The 15,504-nt window shown below is 36.2% G+C and overlaps 1 protein-coding gene across 7 annotated transcripts in view; it reads left to right on the top strand.

Annotated features, from left to right (window-relative positions):
• The window catches only part of RICTOR (RPTOR independent companion of MTOR complex 2), a 140,487-nt gene that overhangs the window by 33,855 nt on the left and 91,128 nt on the right, over positions 1 to 15,504 (top strand). For all 7 annotated transcript variants that reach the window (XR_016392628.1, XM_089908791.1, XM_022598801.3 and 4 more), the window contains exon 3: positions 11,134 to 11,231. Coding sequence is in view for 6 of the 7 variants with exons in the window: in XM_089908791.1 (XP_089764917.1) it covers positions 11,134 to 11,231 (98 nt within the window). In the remaining variant the exon portion in view is untranslated. The remainder of the gene's footprint in view (positions 1 to 11,133; positions 11,232 to 15,504) is intronic.

The raw sequence follows: 15,504 nt of genomic DNA, 5'->3' as shown, positions 1-15,504 counted from the left end.
AATCTTTATATAGTAATTGCTTTTAGTTATTTTTACTAACATTAGAAAATGTTCTAATTGCAGACAGTACTTTTCATACTGTTTTTCTGCAGAAAAATAGCATTAAAATAAATGCCATGGCAAAGATTCTTTGAATCTTTTCTGTAGCCTGGCGAATGTCCTTTGTGTATTCTTTGTATATACTTGTGTATACTTCGTACGTGTGTACAAAGTAAAAGTGCTTTGTGAATTTGGTTACAGTTCTGTACTACAGTTATCTCTAGGCCCAAGCATTCTACTGATCTCTAATTTTACTGTGAAAAAGGGAAAGAGATGAACTCTAAGAAAGCACTTCATATTTTTTTTCCTAACAAGCAGCTCTTCTTCATTTTCCACCACAAACATCTGAGCCATCTTTACCAGAAAAATCTTTAAAAATTCACAAATTCCTTACCATTTAAAAACAGATAATGATGGAATGATTAGAAGATTATTAGGTAAATAGTTAGGCTTTAGTTCTTTATCTAACTAGTACAACCTGGGGACATGATTTCTAGTGCTGGTATGAATGTAAATATCGATATAATGCTTGGAGGGAGGGGGTGTGTAGACAAAGATCAGGAAGGTGATTTTCTGAAGGTAAATGGCAGGCTCAAATTTCTACCTTTTCAAGACATTGTCATTTAAAATTTTTATATTTGACAAATTTGAATGGGTCATGGCAGTTACATTGCTAATTATATTAAATAGGTATGTTCTTACCTTAGAAGGTGAGATTCCTTTTCAAAGCAATAGAAAGATGTTACTTATGGTTAGGTTTTGGGGGAGTAAATTTGTTTTGGTCCTCAGAATTTGAAAAATAGATACATTAAAGCAGTGTGATCTTTCTTATTTGCTCCTCTTTTATATACATCTCTTCTACAGTTATTGTTATTATAATCATAAGACAGTATTTCCATTGTAAATTCTTGTGTTTTAATATTCACAGTGTGACCTGGGGCATTCAATAAAATTTTTGCGGGGTGGTTACTGTGTGTCAGACATCATTCTAGGTATTAGGATGACACCATAATGGTGAACCAAAGCTGACTTATGGGGAGAAAAATGTCAACCAATCATACAAGTAAATGTATAATTGCAAACTGGTGTGTACACTGAAGGTACATTCTCCTTTGAAAGGCAGAACAGTATAATGAGGTAGACTGTAGGGCGATTGCATTTTGGGGAGTGAGATAGACTCTAGAGTCAGATTGGTTAGGTTCAAATCTTATTACCATGTCTGGTATTTGTGTGACTTCAGGCAAGTGAATTAATGTCTCTAAGACTCTTTTTAGCATGAGGAGGATAATAGCACCTACCTTCTATGGTTCGTATGGAGATTAAAACAGATTTTTCATGTAAAAATATTAGTACAGTATATTGTAGCATATAATGTACTAATAGTTATTATTTTTGTGTCTGGATATTATTTCACATTGTAATGTATTCTTATTTGAAAATGATACAGAAGCATATTTCATAGAGTAGCTCTTATCTGTTCTTCAAAAGTTCAGATCAGATAAATCCAAAGAGATATCAGAATCTAGTTACATGACATTGTGGTAGTCTTTATAGCATGTTCCAAATTTCAGTGTGCATAAGAATGACTGGGGTGCCTCCTACAAATGGTACAAATGTGGGTCACTTTCCAGGCATATTGATTCTGGAATCAGTATTTCTTATAATTCATGTATTTCTTAGAAACACAGGTTTGAAAACCACTGGTCTGTAAGTCTGTTTCCGATGCAGGCCAAATAGTCAATTATTTTGTCTCATCATTTTAAGGTATAACATGTAAGGTGTTTTTTGTTATTTTTGGTGTATATGCTTACTACAAATGGTAAAAAAAATTCCCCTAAATCTATACTTGCTCTAGGATTACTTATTAGTAAATAGTGTCATACATCAGTATATCCAATCTAGAATCCTGGATTCATCCTTGATTCCTCCTCCTACCTTTCCTTCCAGCTCTAATCCATTACTGATGAAGTTTCTTACATGGAAGGTTTTTGTAACCTCTATTTAAACTTGACTTTCTTCTCCCCTACAGTCTTTCTAAAACACAGAGTTGATCATGCCATCCACTTGCATAAATGTCTTCCTTAATAATTATCCATTGCCCAAAGATGTCTAAATTTCTTAGTATATCTTATAAGGCCATTGGAATGAAGCTCCACTTTCCTATATTTCCTATCATCTTGTTTTCTTGGGATTATTGAATTTCTTGCCGTTCCTTGAGAAAATACCATATTTTTTTCATGTTTACTTGTTGTGTACATTCTGCTTTTTCCTGTTGTATATGCCTAGAAAACTTATTGCTTATAGTCAAGAATCAGTTCCCATGTCAATCCATCCCCAAATAACTGTCTCACTCTTCTGCTCAGTCTTTCTTACCCAGTGTTTATTGAGCACCCACCATGTGCCTGGCATTGTTTCCGGGCCAGGGATGCATGTGTGAACAAGACAGTTTTCCTGTCTTCATTTGTCATACAGTCTAAGTGAAGTCTCTATCAAACACCCTCCTTTTATCTTATTCCCATATTATTACTATGAAGTGTTATATATACCTCTATTCCCATTTAATTTTGATCTCCAGGGCTGAGACCGTATCTTGTATTTATTAATATTCCTCACCTAAGCAGTTGGCACAGTATATGGCTTCTGGTGAGCCCTGAAATGTACAGTTGAATAAAACTTAGGAATCTAAATATAAAGCTACTCCCAGGATAGATCAAAACTATACATTGTAGGAGACATTTGTACTTTCAGTTATATAAGTAATAAAATGACTAAATACAATCTAGAGGGGAAACCTGTGTTCCCACTCTACTGTCCCCACTATATAATGTCATTGTTATTTTATTCTTTACAGAAAATATTTAAGGAAAATTGGGAGGAATATTCTGTCATTTGAAACTTAAAAGTATTTTAAGCCATTTATATCAATTTATTTTGCGATTTATTCAAAATAATGATTTGAAATAAAGATTATAGACAGTATTCTAATTATTGATATTATATATCCATACAACTTTTAATTGAAGTTCTGTTCAAGTGAATTATTAACTATTTCCAGCTGACTTTATTTTTAATGTTTTATGCCTAGGTCAGACCTGGTCTGTATCTTACAGTTATATAATGACATGCTTGTAATAAAGCAAATAAAGACATGGTTTTGTTCATATAATTTTTAAATGATCACATCAGTGAACTGGTAGATGTCACTTGTTTAATTTATCCAGTCAAAGGTACAAATGAGAAGCCTCAAGGAGGACATTTCTGCCACCCCCATTAGTGCTTTTATCTTTTTCCCTTGAAATCATTCAAAATGAGCAATTCTTTGGGATTATAGAAAAAAAGACATATTTTTGTAAAAATAGAAAGAGGAATGTATAAAATGAGGTAATTTTAAATCCAAAATTGAAGTGGAGGAAAAGAGACCTGAACCCCTGGGTCACTGGGAAGACAATCTTAAAATGTTGCAGATCAGCGGAAGCTGCCTTAACCTCTTCTTACAAAATTGTATTGATAAGAGTAGGAAACTGGAACAGGAACCCAAACAAAACTGTTCTCTTCCAGCCTCTGGGAAAAGGAGATAGAGAAGAGATCTAGTTGTAAGAAAATTTTACAAACAGTCGTTGAATTTTAACTGTCTACTCTTATGGTGGTCATGTCATTTATAATACAACCTGGGATACTTTGGGGAGTGAAAGGAGGTGGTACTAATAATTACACTGGCACAATAGGTATAAGTTAGAACCTAGGCAGTTGAGATATGTGTTCTGTCATAACTGCTGCAATAGTGGTATGAAGAATGTATCATGAGAACATAAAGAAGGGAGCTTGTAGGTTAAGGAAAACCTTTACACATCTGAGTAAGACTTCTGAAGAGTGAGGATTTCCTCCAAATTGGGTAGGGAAACAAAGGGCATGCCAGGCTGAAGAAACCTAGTGCCATCTTGCTGTCTGTGTAGTCTTGCCTCTGTACGCATCATTCACTCTCAAGAGGTGCTTCATGTCCATCATTCTTCTAAAGTAGCCCTACGAAAGTGTTCAATTTTTAGTATAATAAACCTAACATTTAAGAAAGTTAGAAGGGCTTCCCTGGTGGCGCAGTGGTTGAGAGTCCGTCTGCCGAGGCAGGGGACATGGGTTCGTGCCCCGGTCTGGGAGGATCCCACATGCCGTGGATCGGCTCGGCCCGTGAGCCGTGGCCACTGAGCCCGCGCGTCCGGAGCCTGTGCTCCGCAACGGGAGAGGCCACAATAGTGAGAGGCCCGCGTACCACACACACAAAAAAGTTATAACTAAACTGATTTACTTGCAGTAGTAATTGATAGGTTTTCCTTGCCTATCTCTACTACAGTATTCATATTTAAAATATACCAATGATTAAAAAGGTTATCTGCTACAGTTGTTTGAGAGGAAAAATTATTATTTTCAGTATGTGAGGGTAGATAATACTTGTTTTGCATTCCAGATTGTTAATCCAGAGCAAGTCGATGAAAATTACAAAGGGACAGAGTTTGGCATCAGTATAAGAGACAATATTCGACTACTCTATCAAAGATGGAATAGGCTCTCTTAGGAAGTTTTGAGTTCCTCTGCATTATAGGTAAAAGGAAGGCCCTTTTTCCAGGATGCTATCATTGGGATAGATCCTTTCCCTCCTAAATTATATAACTCTTTGATATTAATAATTGTTAGAATTTCAGGAAATGTTAGAGAGTTTGAAGCGATGCTTCCTCAACTTTTGGACCTGTGGGTAATGGTGAGAAGGTGTACTCCCAGTGTCCTTGGCTGGTAGAGGAGACAGATTTGCTGCTGGCTTTTACAGAGGTAATACCAACTGTAGTTATGCCATATACTTTTTATTTTGCAGTACGCGGGCCTCTCACTGTTGTGGCCTCTCCCGTTGCGGAGCACAGGCTCCGGACGCACAGGCTCAGCGGCCATTGGTCACAGGCCCAGCCGCTCCGCGGCATGTGGGATCTTCCCGGACTGGGGCACGAACCCGTGTCCCCTGCATCGGCAGGCAGACTCTCAACCACTGTGCCACCAGGGAAGCCCTGCCATGTACTTCTAATCCTTTATGTCTGCTCACAGTAATCATAGATAATATTAAATATATAATTAAATACATATCCAATTTATGTAGTCGTGTTTAATTTTATTAAATTCTTATGCACCCAACTTTTCTAGCTTTTTGCTTATTAGCATTTGTTCACGTATATTCACAAATAAATCACAGAAAATATTGCTCAACTGTGCTCCCACTCCTAATTCCTCTGACATTTTCAAGAAGGCAAATAAGACAATAAAAGTTTTACTTCAAAAATGAGCAGATCATGGATCATAAAAGTAATGCACGGGACTTCCCTGGTGGCACAGTGGTTAAGAATCCTCCTGCCAATGCAGGGGACACGGGTTCAATCTCTGGTCTGGGAAGATCCCACATGCTGCGGAGCAACTAAGCCCGTGCGCCAGAACTACTGAGCCTGCACTCTAGAGCCCACAAGCCACAACTACTGAAGCCCGCATGCCTAGAGCCCGCGCTACACAACGAGAAGCCACCGCAATGAGAAGCCTGCGCACCGCAACCAAGAGTAGCCCCTGCGTGCTGCAACTAGAGAAAGCCCATGCACAGCAACAGACCCAATGCAGCCAAAAATAAATAAATAAAGTAAATTTATTAAAAAAATAAAAGTAATGCACTAAAACATGTAACCAAAATTCATTAATTTAGATATGTGAATTAAGCATTTGCCTGGGCTAGCCACATAACTTTCACATGATTGATCCATAAAAATTGTTTTTGCTAAGCAAATAATAACTAATTTTAATTATAGTTGCTACTATTTATTGAATATCTCTTCTGGGCTAGGCACTGTGCTAAGTAAGTTGCACCTAACACCTTGTAACAATGCCTTCTAGGTTAGGTAATTAGTATATTCACTATAGGTATGAGAAAATGGATGCCTGTCAGGTTTAGTGACTTAGTCTAAGGTTACATGGTTTGTAGGTGATTAAGCTAGATTTGAATCCAGTTCTTTTTTATTTCAGAGTTCTTTCTATTATTCCCAAATAGATGTATGCGAGTAGTTTTTGGTCATTAATTTACTATGTGTACTTGAAACTAACTATTTAAAAATCAATTTTATGTTGTATATTTTTTGACAGGTAAAGCTATTAATATGATTTATTGCAGCATGTTACAAAGCAGTATATATTGAAAACATTTTAAAATAAATGCATGTTTACTCACATATATACATATACGTGTGTGCGTGTGCATATGTGCACATACATGGAGAATTAAGCTAAAGGGGGAAAGAATATATTTATGTATGTGTGTATATGTCTGTAGATGTATAGAGATATAGATGAAAGGTTTCTTTACTGTAGTTTTCTCTTGGTGGTTTTCTGTATGTATATATGTATCTATATATACATGTATGTGCTTATATAATATTAAATTGCTGGATATTGACTATAGTTATTCCATTACCTCCAGAAAGAGTCATTGGGAACACTCATAGGACTTACAAGTTACACAATAAGAGGAAAAGAGCAACTGTAATTTTAGCAGTTCTTTTGTGTTTTGCTTCCTCGCATTTGAATGGTTGGCCATCATAGCCAGCTAGCCACAACTTTTTTTTCTCTTTTTCCTAGCCACATCCCCCGCCCCCCCACCCCCTGCTTTTTTCCCTTAATGCAGCTCTGGGCTAAACTACTGGGCTTCAGAGAAATCCTAGTGGATTATCTCATTTGTGCTTTATATCAATACTTCTCACATAGCACAGTTTTGGAGAGGCTGAACTGCAAACATTAAGTGAGAATAGGAAGAAATAAAGAGAGGTAAACCTCTCCTTAAAGCCTCTCCCCTGTCCCCAAAGTCTCTCTCCCCGTCCCCGCCCCCAGCCAATAAAAAGCACACTGATCTCAGCTTGCTCATATAGTTTAAGTTCTGACTGTCTAGCATAGGAGTTGGCAATCTACAACTCATGAGGCCAGGTCTGTTTTACTGAAACATAGCCACATTCATTTAGTTATGTATTTTCTACTATTGCTTTCTTGGTTACAACAGAGTTGAGGTTACAACAGAAAAAGAGAGTTTATGGCATAAAATACTTACTGTCTGGGCCTTTTTTAATTAAAAAGTTTGTATACTCCTAATCTAGCATGTAAGGAAGAAACCAGGGACTTCTTATTTCATTACCAGGGGAACTTTACCCTAATATTTCAAGTTAGAGTTCCTCATAGGAACATTGTAGCACATGAGGATTACATAGTATTTCATGTCTAAGATGGCCCTGAATACTATTTTTGAATTGGTCTAGGAAGTAACATAGTTTCTGGGAGGAAACATGTTCTGTCTTTCAGGAAATATATTATGAAGAAACTTTGAAATTCTTCCATATTACAATTCTAGTTGGGTGTTCCTGGTAATTAATTATATAAAAGAGAAAGGGGTAAAGAGGGCAAAGAAGAAGAAAGGCTGATTCATTTTGATTTGGATTGACAACAACACCTGCATTGTATGTTAGGTTCATTATATGTCATTATTCATCAGGCAAAGATTTGACCCAATATTGGCTTCTCACCATCTGTCAGTTTTCATATTGTGTGCATAGGGGTTTTTGTTGTTGTTGTTTATCAGTTTTCTTCCATTTGTATGTAAGGTCCAGTAAGGAACGATCTGTCTTGCTCATTGATGTATTTTCCCAGTACCTAAAACAGTACCTGACCATATAGGTGTTCAATTAATGTTTCTGAATGAATGAACTCAGACTCGAGATTTTATTTTTGTCACAAAATTGTGGCTTTTCAAAAATGTCTGCAATCAGTTTGTACTTAGAAAATAGGCAATAATTAGAAATATGCAAGCCTTTGTGAAGAATATATCTTCAGACTAATCATCTTAACTATTAGTCCTATCACATTGCATAGTAGTAACTGTGTCCTCACGTTAGCGAAACTGTTTGATGCCTGACAATTTAATTATAAATTGATGTAAAATGGTTAGGTTATATATTTCCATTAGGTAGATTTCATACTGGCTTTATAGATCCTTAACTCTGGTTTTGCAAACTACTGTAGGTTCTGAATTACTGTAAGGGTTGTTATAAAAATTGTATTAAGTTCGCAAGTATAGTTAAATCATTTAAAAATCATTGGCTTACTCATAATTTTTCTTCCTCAGTGTCTCCAAACAGATACCATTTATAACAAAAAGATATTACTGAGTACTAGCAGTGATCTATTCATGGTCCCTTGCAGTTTTTTTAATGAGCTCTGATCCCACCCAATGGTGAGCTGTTTTCATTCCATATTTAAGACAACCTAAAAGAGTCACTAATTTTAAAGTCATATGCTAAACCATTTAAAAGTAGATAGAATTTCATTGGAGTTTAAAAAAAATGCGAAATTTGTAGGAAATGCTCTGAAATCAAATGAATGATCTGAGTATGTAGTAATTTCAAAGTGATTGGAAACAACTGGGTTATGTAATATGCTTAGTGGTTTGACACTAGCCAATTTATGGTTGTCACGGCTTACACTGAGTATAATAGAATGGCGGAATGTAGGCAGATGCAAGGTAAATTTATAGAACAATGTGACCAGTTTCATTTGCTGAGGAAAAGACTGATTCAAAACAAATAGCCTCTTAGTTCTGTGTTAACATCTAAATATCTCAAAGGAAGGCATAATGGCTCTTAAACTAAAATACCCGTAATGTAACAGGTTTTTTTTCTTCTTTAGATTGTGCTTTTGTTTAAAGCAAGTAGGATGCTGAATATATTAATAGAAAAATAGCTTCAGGAATATTGACACTCTATTCCAGGGGTTGGCAGACTACCAACCGCAGGGCAATTTCTGGCTTTGGCCTGTTTTTGTAAAACAAGTGAGCTAAGAATGGTTTTTACATTTTAAAAGCTTTTTTTTTTTTCTTTCAGTATTTTTTTTTTGAAATAATCTCACACAGGTCATTAATCACTGCATAGTGCCGTGTTATATAGATGAGCCTTTTTTAAAAAAAATTATTTATTTATACCTGCTGCATTGAGTCTTAGTTGCAGCACGTGGGATCTTCATCGCATGCAGGCTTCAGGCTTCCCTGTAGTTGTGGCGTGCGGGCTGTAGAGTCCGTGGGCTCTCTAGTTGTGGTGTGCGGGCTCTTCGTTGCGGTGCATGGTCTTCTATCTAGTTGCGGTGCACAGGGCTCTCTACTTGTGGTGCATGGGCTCTAGAGTGTGCAGGCTTAGTTGCCCTGTGGCATCTTAGTTCCCCAGGGAACCCAGGGACCAGGGATCGAACCCATGTCCCCTGCATTGGAAGGCGGATTCTTAACCACTAGACCACCAGGGAAGTCCCTCTTTCAGTATTTTAAAGATGTTGCTTCACTGTCTTCTCATTTGCCTGTTTTCCACGAGAAATTTGTCATTCTTCTTATTCCTCTGTATGTAACTTGTCTTTTTTTATCTGGTGGCTTTTAAGACTTTTCTCTACCAGTGGTTTTGAGCAATTTGATTATGATGTGCCTTGGTCTAGTTTTGGTCCTGTTTCTTGTGCTTGGGGTTGATTGAGCTTCTTGGATTTATTGGCTTATTTTGATCAAATTTGGAAAGTTTTCATCTATTATTTCCTCAATTCTTCTATCGCCTAATTTTTTCCTTTGAGGACTCCAGTTACACATATTGTAATTGTGTTAGGCTGCTTGAAGCTCCGTAGTTCACTGATAGTCTTTTCATTTATTTTTTGTTCCCTTTGTGTTACATTTTGGTTAGTTTTTATTGCTTTGTCTTCAAATTCACAATTCTTACTTTCTATAAAAGCCGTTATGCTTTTATTCCCATCCAGTATATTTACATCTGAGACATTGTAGTTTTCATCTCCAGAAATTCAATTTGAGTGCTTTTTACACTTTTCATGCCTCTCCCTAAGTTTTTGAACATATAGAATACAGTTATAAAAACTGTTTTAATGTCCTTTTCTGCTGATTCTAACAGTTCAGTTTTGGGTCATTTTCAGTTGATTAATTTTTCTGCTTACTATGAGTCATAGTATGACTTTGCTTCTTTGTATGTCTGATGATATTTGGATGCTAATCATTGTAAATTTTGCTTCATTAGGTGTTCCCTATTTTTTCTGTTCTTATGATTCTTCTTGAGCTTTGGTCTGAGACACATTTTAGTCACTTGGAAACAGTTTAATTCTTTCAAGTCTTGCTTTGGAGATTTGTTAGGTGGGATCAAAGAAATGTTTAGTCTATATCTGATTGTTCCCCACCACTAAGCCAAGACTTTTCTGAATACTGTAACCAATGCCCCATGCACTATTAAGGTTTTCAATATGGACATTAGGAACAAGCACTGCTCCCTGCCCTGTGTGAACACAAGGTACTCATCCCTTTAATTCTTTCGAGTGGTAATTTCCTCACAAACATGCACCAATCATTGCTATATTGACTACGTAAGGGATCCCTTTGCAGGTGTCCAGCGTTCTCTCTCTGTGCAGTGCTCTCTTCTGTAACACTTTTTGGTCTACTGGGACTCTGAGCTCTGTCTCTTCAACTCAGACAGTTTGTCTGGGTTTCTCCTCTCAGCACCAAGGCCTGGAAACTCTCTAAAGACAGTAAGCTGGGGCAGTTGTAGAGCATGCTTGTTTATTTCTCATTTCTCAGGGATTATTTTTCTTTACTTCTTGATGTCCAGTGTCTTGAACTATCATTTTGTATGTTTTGTTCAGTTTTTTGGTTGATTCAAATAGGACAGTATTTTTGGTGCCTGTTACTATTGTGTCAGTACATTGTGGCCAGAAGTGAAAGTTGTGCTTGGGGTTGGGGTTGAAATTTAAGAATGAGTGGTTGAATAATTCCAGGTGATGATACACAGAGTTGCACCATAGGTATAAGTGGAGTAGAGATGTGAAGGTCATTCAGTGAGTCATCCACATGGACTTTGAAGTCTCCTAAGTAGATAGATTTCAGAGAGAGTGTAAGACTTTAAAGAAGCCAAGAGCCAAAGTTGTGAAGTTTTAATACTACACGGTTTGTGTGTTTGGTTAAGAAAATACTCTTTTAAAATTATGTTAAATTTCTTTTGTCTGTTCTAGAACCTTCTGATAACTTAAGGGAGATTCTCCAAAATGTGGCCAAATTGCAAGGAGTATCAAATATGAGAAAGCTAGGCCATCTGAATAACTTTACTAAGGTAAGTAACTTCATTCTTTGTATTACCATCTTAAATTCTTTTTTCCTTATTGTACTTTTTAGATGCTTCTTAACCACCATTAACAAGAAATTCTTGAGTATTCCTTCAGTATTAGTGCTTTCCTCTGCTGCTTCTCATGGATTTTTGTCATATGTTTTTAAATTTAAAAGTATATTTGAATAATGGGAAGCATTATATACTTGTAAAAAATTTGGTAGGTTCAGAAGCGAATAAAGTAAAAAAAACACTGAGAAGTCCATAATTCAATCTCCACTATTATTCACAGAATGATGTATTTCTTTTGCCTTTTTATATTCATTTTTATGTGATACTATAGGATAAGTATGTTTGTACATAAGTACGTGTGTGTTGCTTTTCATAGGTGTAATAATTTCCAGAGAAGTATTACAACTTCCTCTCTCTTTCCCTAATACTCTATTCCCATTATCTGGATCTCAATTAGAGCTCAAGATAAATGTAGGGGCCCTTGTCCCAGATAAATATTGACTTGATCTCTGTCAGCAGCCAAGAATTCCCAAGTTTGATAGATGGATTGGTGTGCTTTTGAGCCTGGTAACGCTGGACAGCCAACTCTTGGAAACACTAAAATGCCGTTATTTGAGGTGATGCCATAAATAGAGAGCAAAATGCCTTCTTTGGGAAAATTTGTTTCCCTTTTTAGTTTACTAAATATAAACTGTTATACATTTTATTTTATTTTTTTATTTTTAAAATTTTGTTGAAGTAGAGTTGATTTATAATGTCATGTTTCAGGTGTGCAGCACAGTGGTTCAGATTACATATATATGCATACACATATATATGTATTCTTTTTCAGATTCTTTTCCCTTATAGGCTATTACAAAATACTGAGTATAGTTCCCTGTTGTACATTTTAAATGTAGGAATAATTGTTTGTTATAACCCCTTACTACTCAAAGTGTGATCCATATACCAGCAGCATTGGTGTCACCTTGGAGCTTGTTTGACATGTACAGTTTTTGACCCCACCCCAGACCTACTGAGCGAGAATCTACATTTTAATGAATATCTCAGGTGAATTTGGGTGTACATTAAAGTTTGAGCGGCACTGTTTTAATCCTTCCAAAATGTTTAATTCTCTGCTACCTGGTAGTTAGACTGTGGCTTGGATTTGATTTTATTTCATAGAAATAGAAGGGGATAAGAATATAGTCACTATGTAACCAAGTTGTTTTTTTCAGTATGGTGTTGTGTGATAAATATTTACAAAATAGATTAGTTTTTTTTCTTTTCATAGTTAGGGAAACATAGATATGCATTTATTTTTTCTTAGTGAAACTTTGAAATATTCTGGCATTTTATTTTTATATAACAGATGAGAAAATTATTTTGTATGAGGGATGACAAAGTGATTTTTTTAAAAACAACTTTCAAAAACACTGAATGAGTGCTTGTGAAGGGGTTTTCAGAAATATCCCTGTGACGCAGACCTACTAGAGAGTGGACTTGAGGATACAGGGAGGGGGGAAGGGGAAGCTGTGACAAAGTGAGAGAGTGCCATGGACATATATACACTACCAAACGTAAAATAGATAGCTAGTGGGAAGCAGCCTCATAGCACAGGGAGATCAGCTCGGTGGTTTGTGACCACCTAGAGGGGTGGAATAGGGAGGGTGGGAGGGAGGGAGACGCAAGAGGGAAGAGATATGGGAACACATGTATATGTATAACTGATTCACTTTGTTATAAAGCAGAAACTAACACCATTGTAAAGCAATTATACTCCAATAAAGATGTTTAAAAAAATATCCCTGTGTATATTTTCATTTTTATCAATGTAATGCAAGTCTTCAAATAATTTCTTCAGTGTGCTAGTCAGATAATACCAAGTTTTTAAGACCTAGAGTTGTTCCACAGTTGCAAATGGCATCTCCTGGTTTCACTCCCTCTATTAAATTTCCCAGTTTTATGTCATCATTCTTCACCCAACCCTAATAATAATACGTCTTACCACTTGCCTAGATTTAACTGTTAAAAACAATTAGTAGAGGTTTTTGTCCTGTTTGAACTCATGGTTCCTGTCACAGTCAGGTTGAGATCTAGATATGTAGTTCCGAATCTCTTGACAACTGGGATTCTGAAAGTTGGGAATGAATGTAAGAATGGCAATGATTTCTGTTATTCCACTTTGGCACCAGAATGGGTACTAAAGCAATCTTAAAAATCTACAGTAGCACTATGCAGTAGACATATATGTGAGCCACATATGTAATTTTAAATTTCTAGTAGCCACACTAAAAGTAAAAGTGAAGTTATTTTTAATATATATTTTCTTTAGTCCAGTATATCCACATTATTATCATTTTATGTAAGTATAAAATATTAATGAGATATTTAATATTTTTTCATGCTAAATCTTTGAAATCAAGTGTGTATGTTATGCTTATAGCACATCTCAATTCAGGCTAGCCATATTTCCATGTTCACAGCCACCTGTGTGTGGCTAGTAACTACTAACCATAATGGACATTGTACCTACAGAACTTTTTGGAATGGGAGTGGTTTAAACATCTATTTCTAGGAATCTGTTGCACACCTTTCTTTTTCCCTTGTCTATTCTCCATTTATTTCTGTCTAGATCCCAGTTTCTCTAGGGTTAAGGTCAGTTGCCTTCTCTCCCTTTTTCCCTGCTCCATTTCTTTGTTTTTTTGAGTTTTTCCCATAGTATTTCACTAAGTTGTTCCCTCCACTTGGTCTCTCCTTGATTTGTGTTCTCCCAGTCTCTTCTCCCGTTTCTCCTTCCCTCCACTTTCCTCCTCCCCTTTTTTGTTTTGCCATATCCTTTGTTTACAGTTTTCATATTTCTCTCTGAAAAGGGCTTGTAGCAGCCCTCTTATATGCTGTTTTAAATTATTTATGGATTTAAAAATCAGATAAACATACTTACTGGAATTTTTCTACAGTATGAGGGACTAAACCTTGGGTCAGGGTGTGAGGGGCTGTTCAATTAGGAAAATCCATGAACATGAGACTTGATAAAAACTCACTTGGCTGCCTGGTGATACAGTGAGGAAAGCATGAACTTCAGATCAAGTAAATGGGGTCTTACAGCCCACCTCTGACCCTAACAAGGCAGTCTTGGGCAGATTTCTTTACTCAGAGATAATTTTGCTGCAATTAGAAGCAAGGTGTCAGTACAGTGCCGGTACATCATATATACTCCATAACAGGTAATGCCTTACAATCTAGGGTTTGTTTTTTGTTTTCTTTTGCATTTTTTGCCACTTTTCAGGAATTTTTGTTGACGCTAAAAAGGTGAGTCTGCTTAATAGCTTGAGTTGCAGGTTGGTAAGCTGTTACTGTAACAGGGTTTTTCAACATGAGCAACGTTGACATATTGGGCCAGATAATTATTTGTTTTGGGAAGCTGTCTTGTTCATTGTAGTGTGTTTAGCTGCATCCCTGGCCTCTACCCACTAGATACCAGTAGCGCACCTCCACTAGTTGTCACAAGCAGAAATGTCTCAAAGCATTGCCGAATGTTTCCTAGGGGACAGAGTCATCCCCTAGGTGATAAATAAAGGTCTGTAGGTTTTATTATAAAATTTCTCCAAACACCTAGCACAAAATAAATGCTTATTGAATTTAATCATAATACAATGTGTCTGAATTCCATTTTGTTAGCGAGCTACGTTAATAAATATTTACAGAGCTGGTATTCTTTTAAAATCTGTAAGTTCGTTAATTTACAGAGTAAAATTTATAAATTCTTAGAAATCTCTAAGAATAGCTCTATAGAATAAGAAAATAAGAAACAGGATTATGATTCCAGGAGACTGGTTAGACAGGAGTTAGTTGGTCACCCTTCACTGTTCCTATAATAGGTTATATGTGTGTCTACTAAATTTTATCTGCTCTTTTGTTATCATTATTATTTATTGTGTGTGACTATCTTATTAAACTGAGTTTATTAAATACAAGAAATATGTAGTAGTTAATTTTTTACTCTTATATCCCTCTCTTCCCCAAATCCTGGCACATATCAAGTGTTTAATTAAAGGTATTGTATTACATTGGGATGATTTTGCAGTTTAAATAAGAGTTTTTGTTGTACTAGCATTTGTTTTGTTATTAAGTAACAAAACAAACTAGGATTAAGTTAATTTAGTAGATCAGTGGGGCTAAAATGTTGTAGAGGGTGGCCTTTATCTACAGAATTAAACCTCCTTTTAAGGTATGAAGAGAGGGTGCTAGTGTTGTGATCCTAGAACCATGTGAATGTCACACACCC

The sequence above is a fragment of the Delphinapterus leucas genome, chromosome 3 (assembly GCF_059928025.1).
Source record: "Delphinapterus leucas isolate spDelLeu-1000000601 "Yukka" chromosome 3, BTC_Dleu_Yukka2, whole genome shotgun sequence".
NCBI lineage: Eukaryota > Metazoa > Chordata > Mammalia > Artiodactyla > Monodontidae > Delphinapterus > Delphinapterus leucas.
The sequence above is the reverse complement of the archived record's forward strand: the minus strand, read 5'-3'. Positions and strand labels throughout refer to the sequence as shown.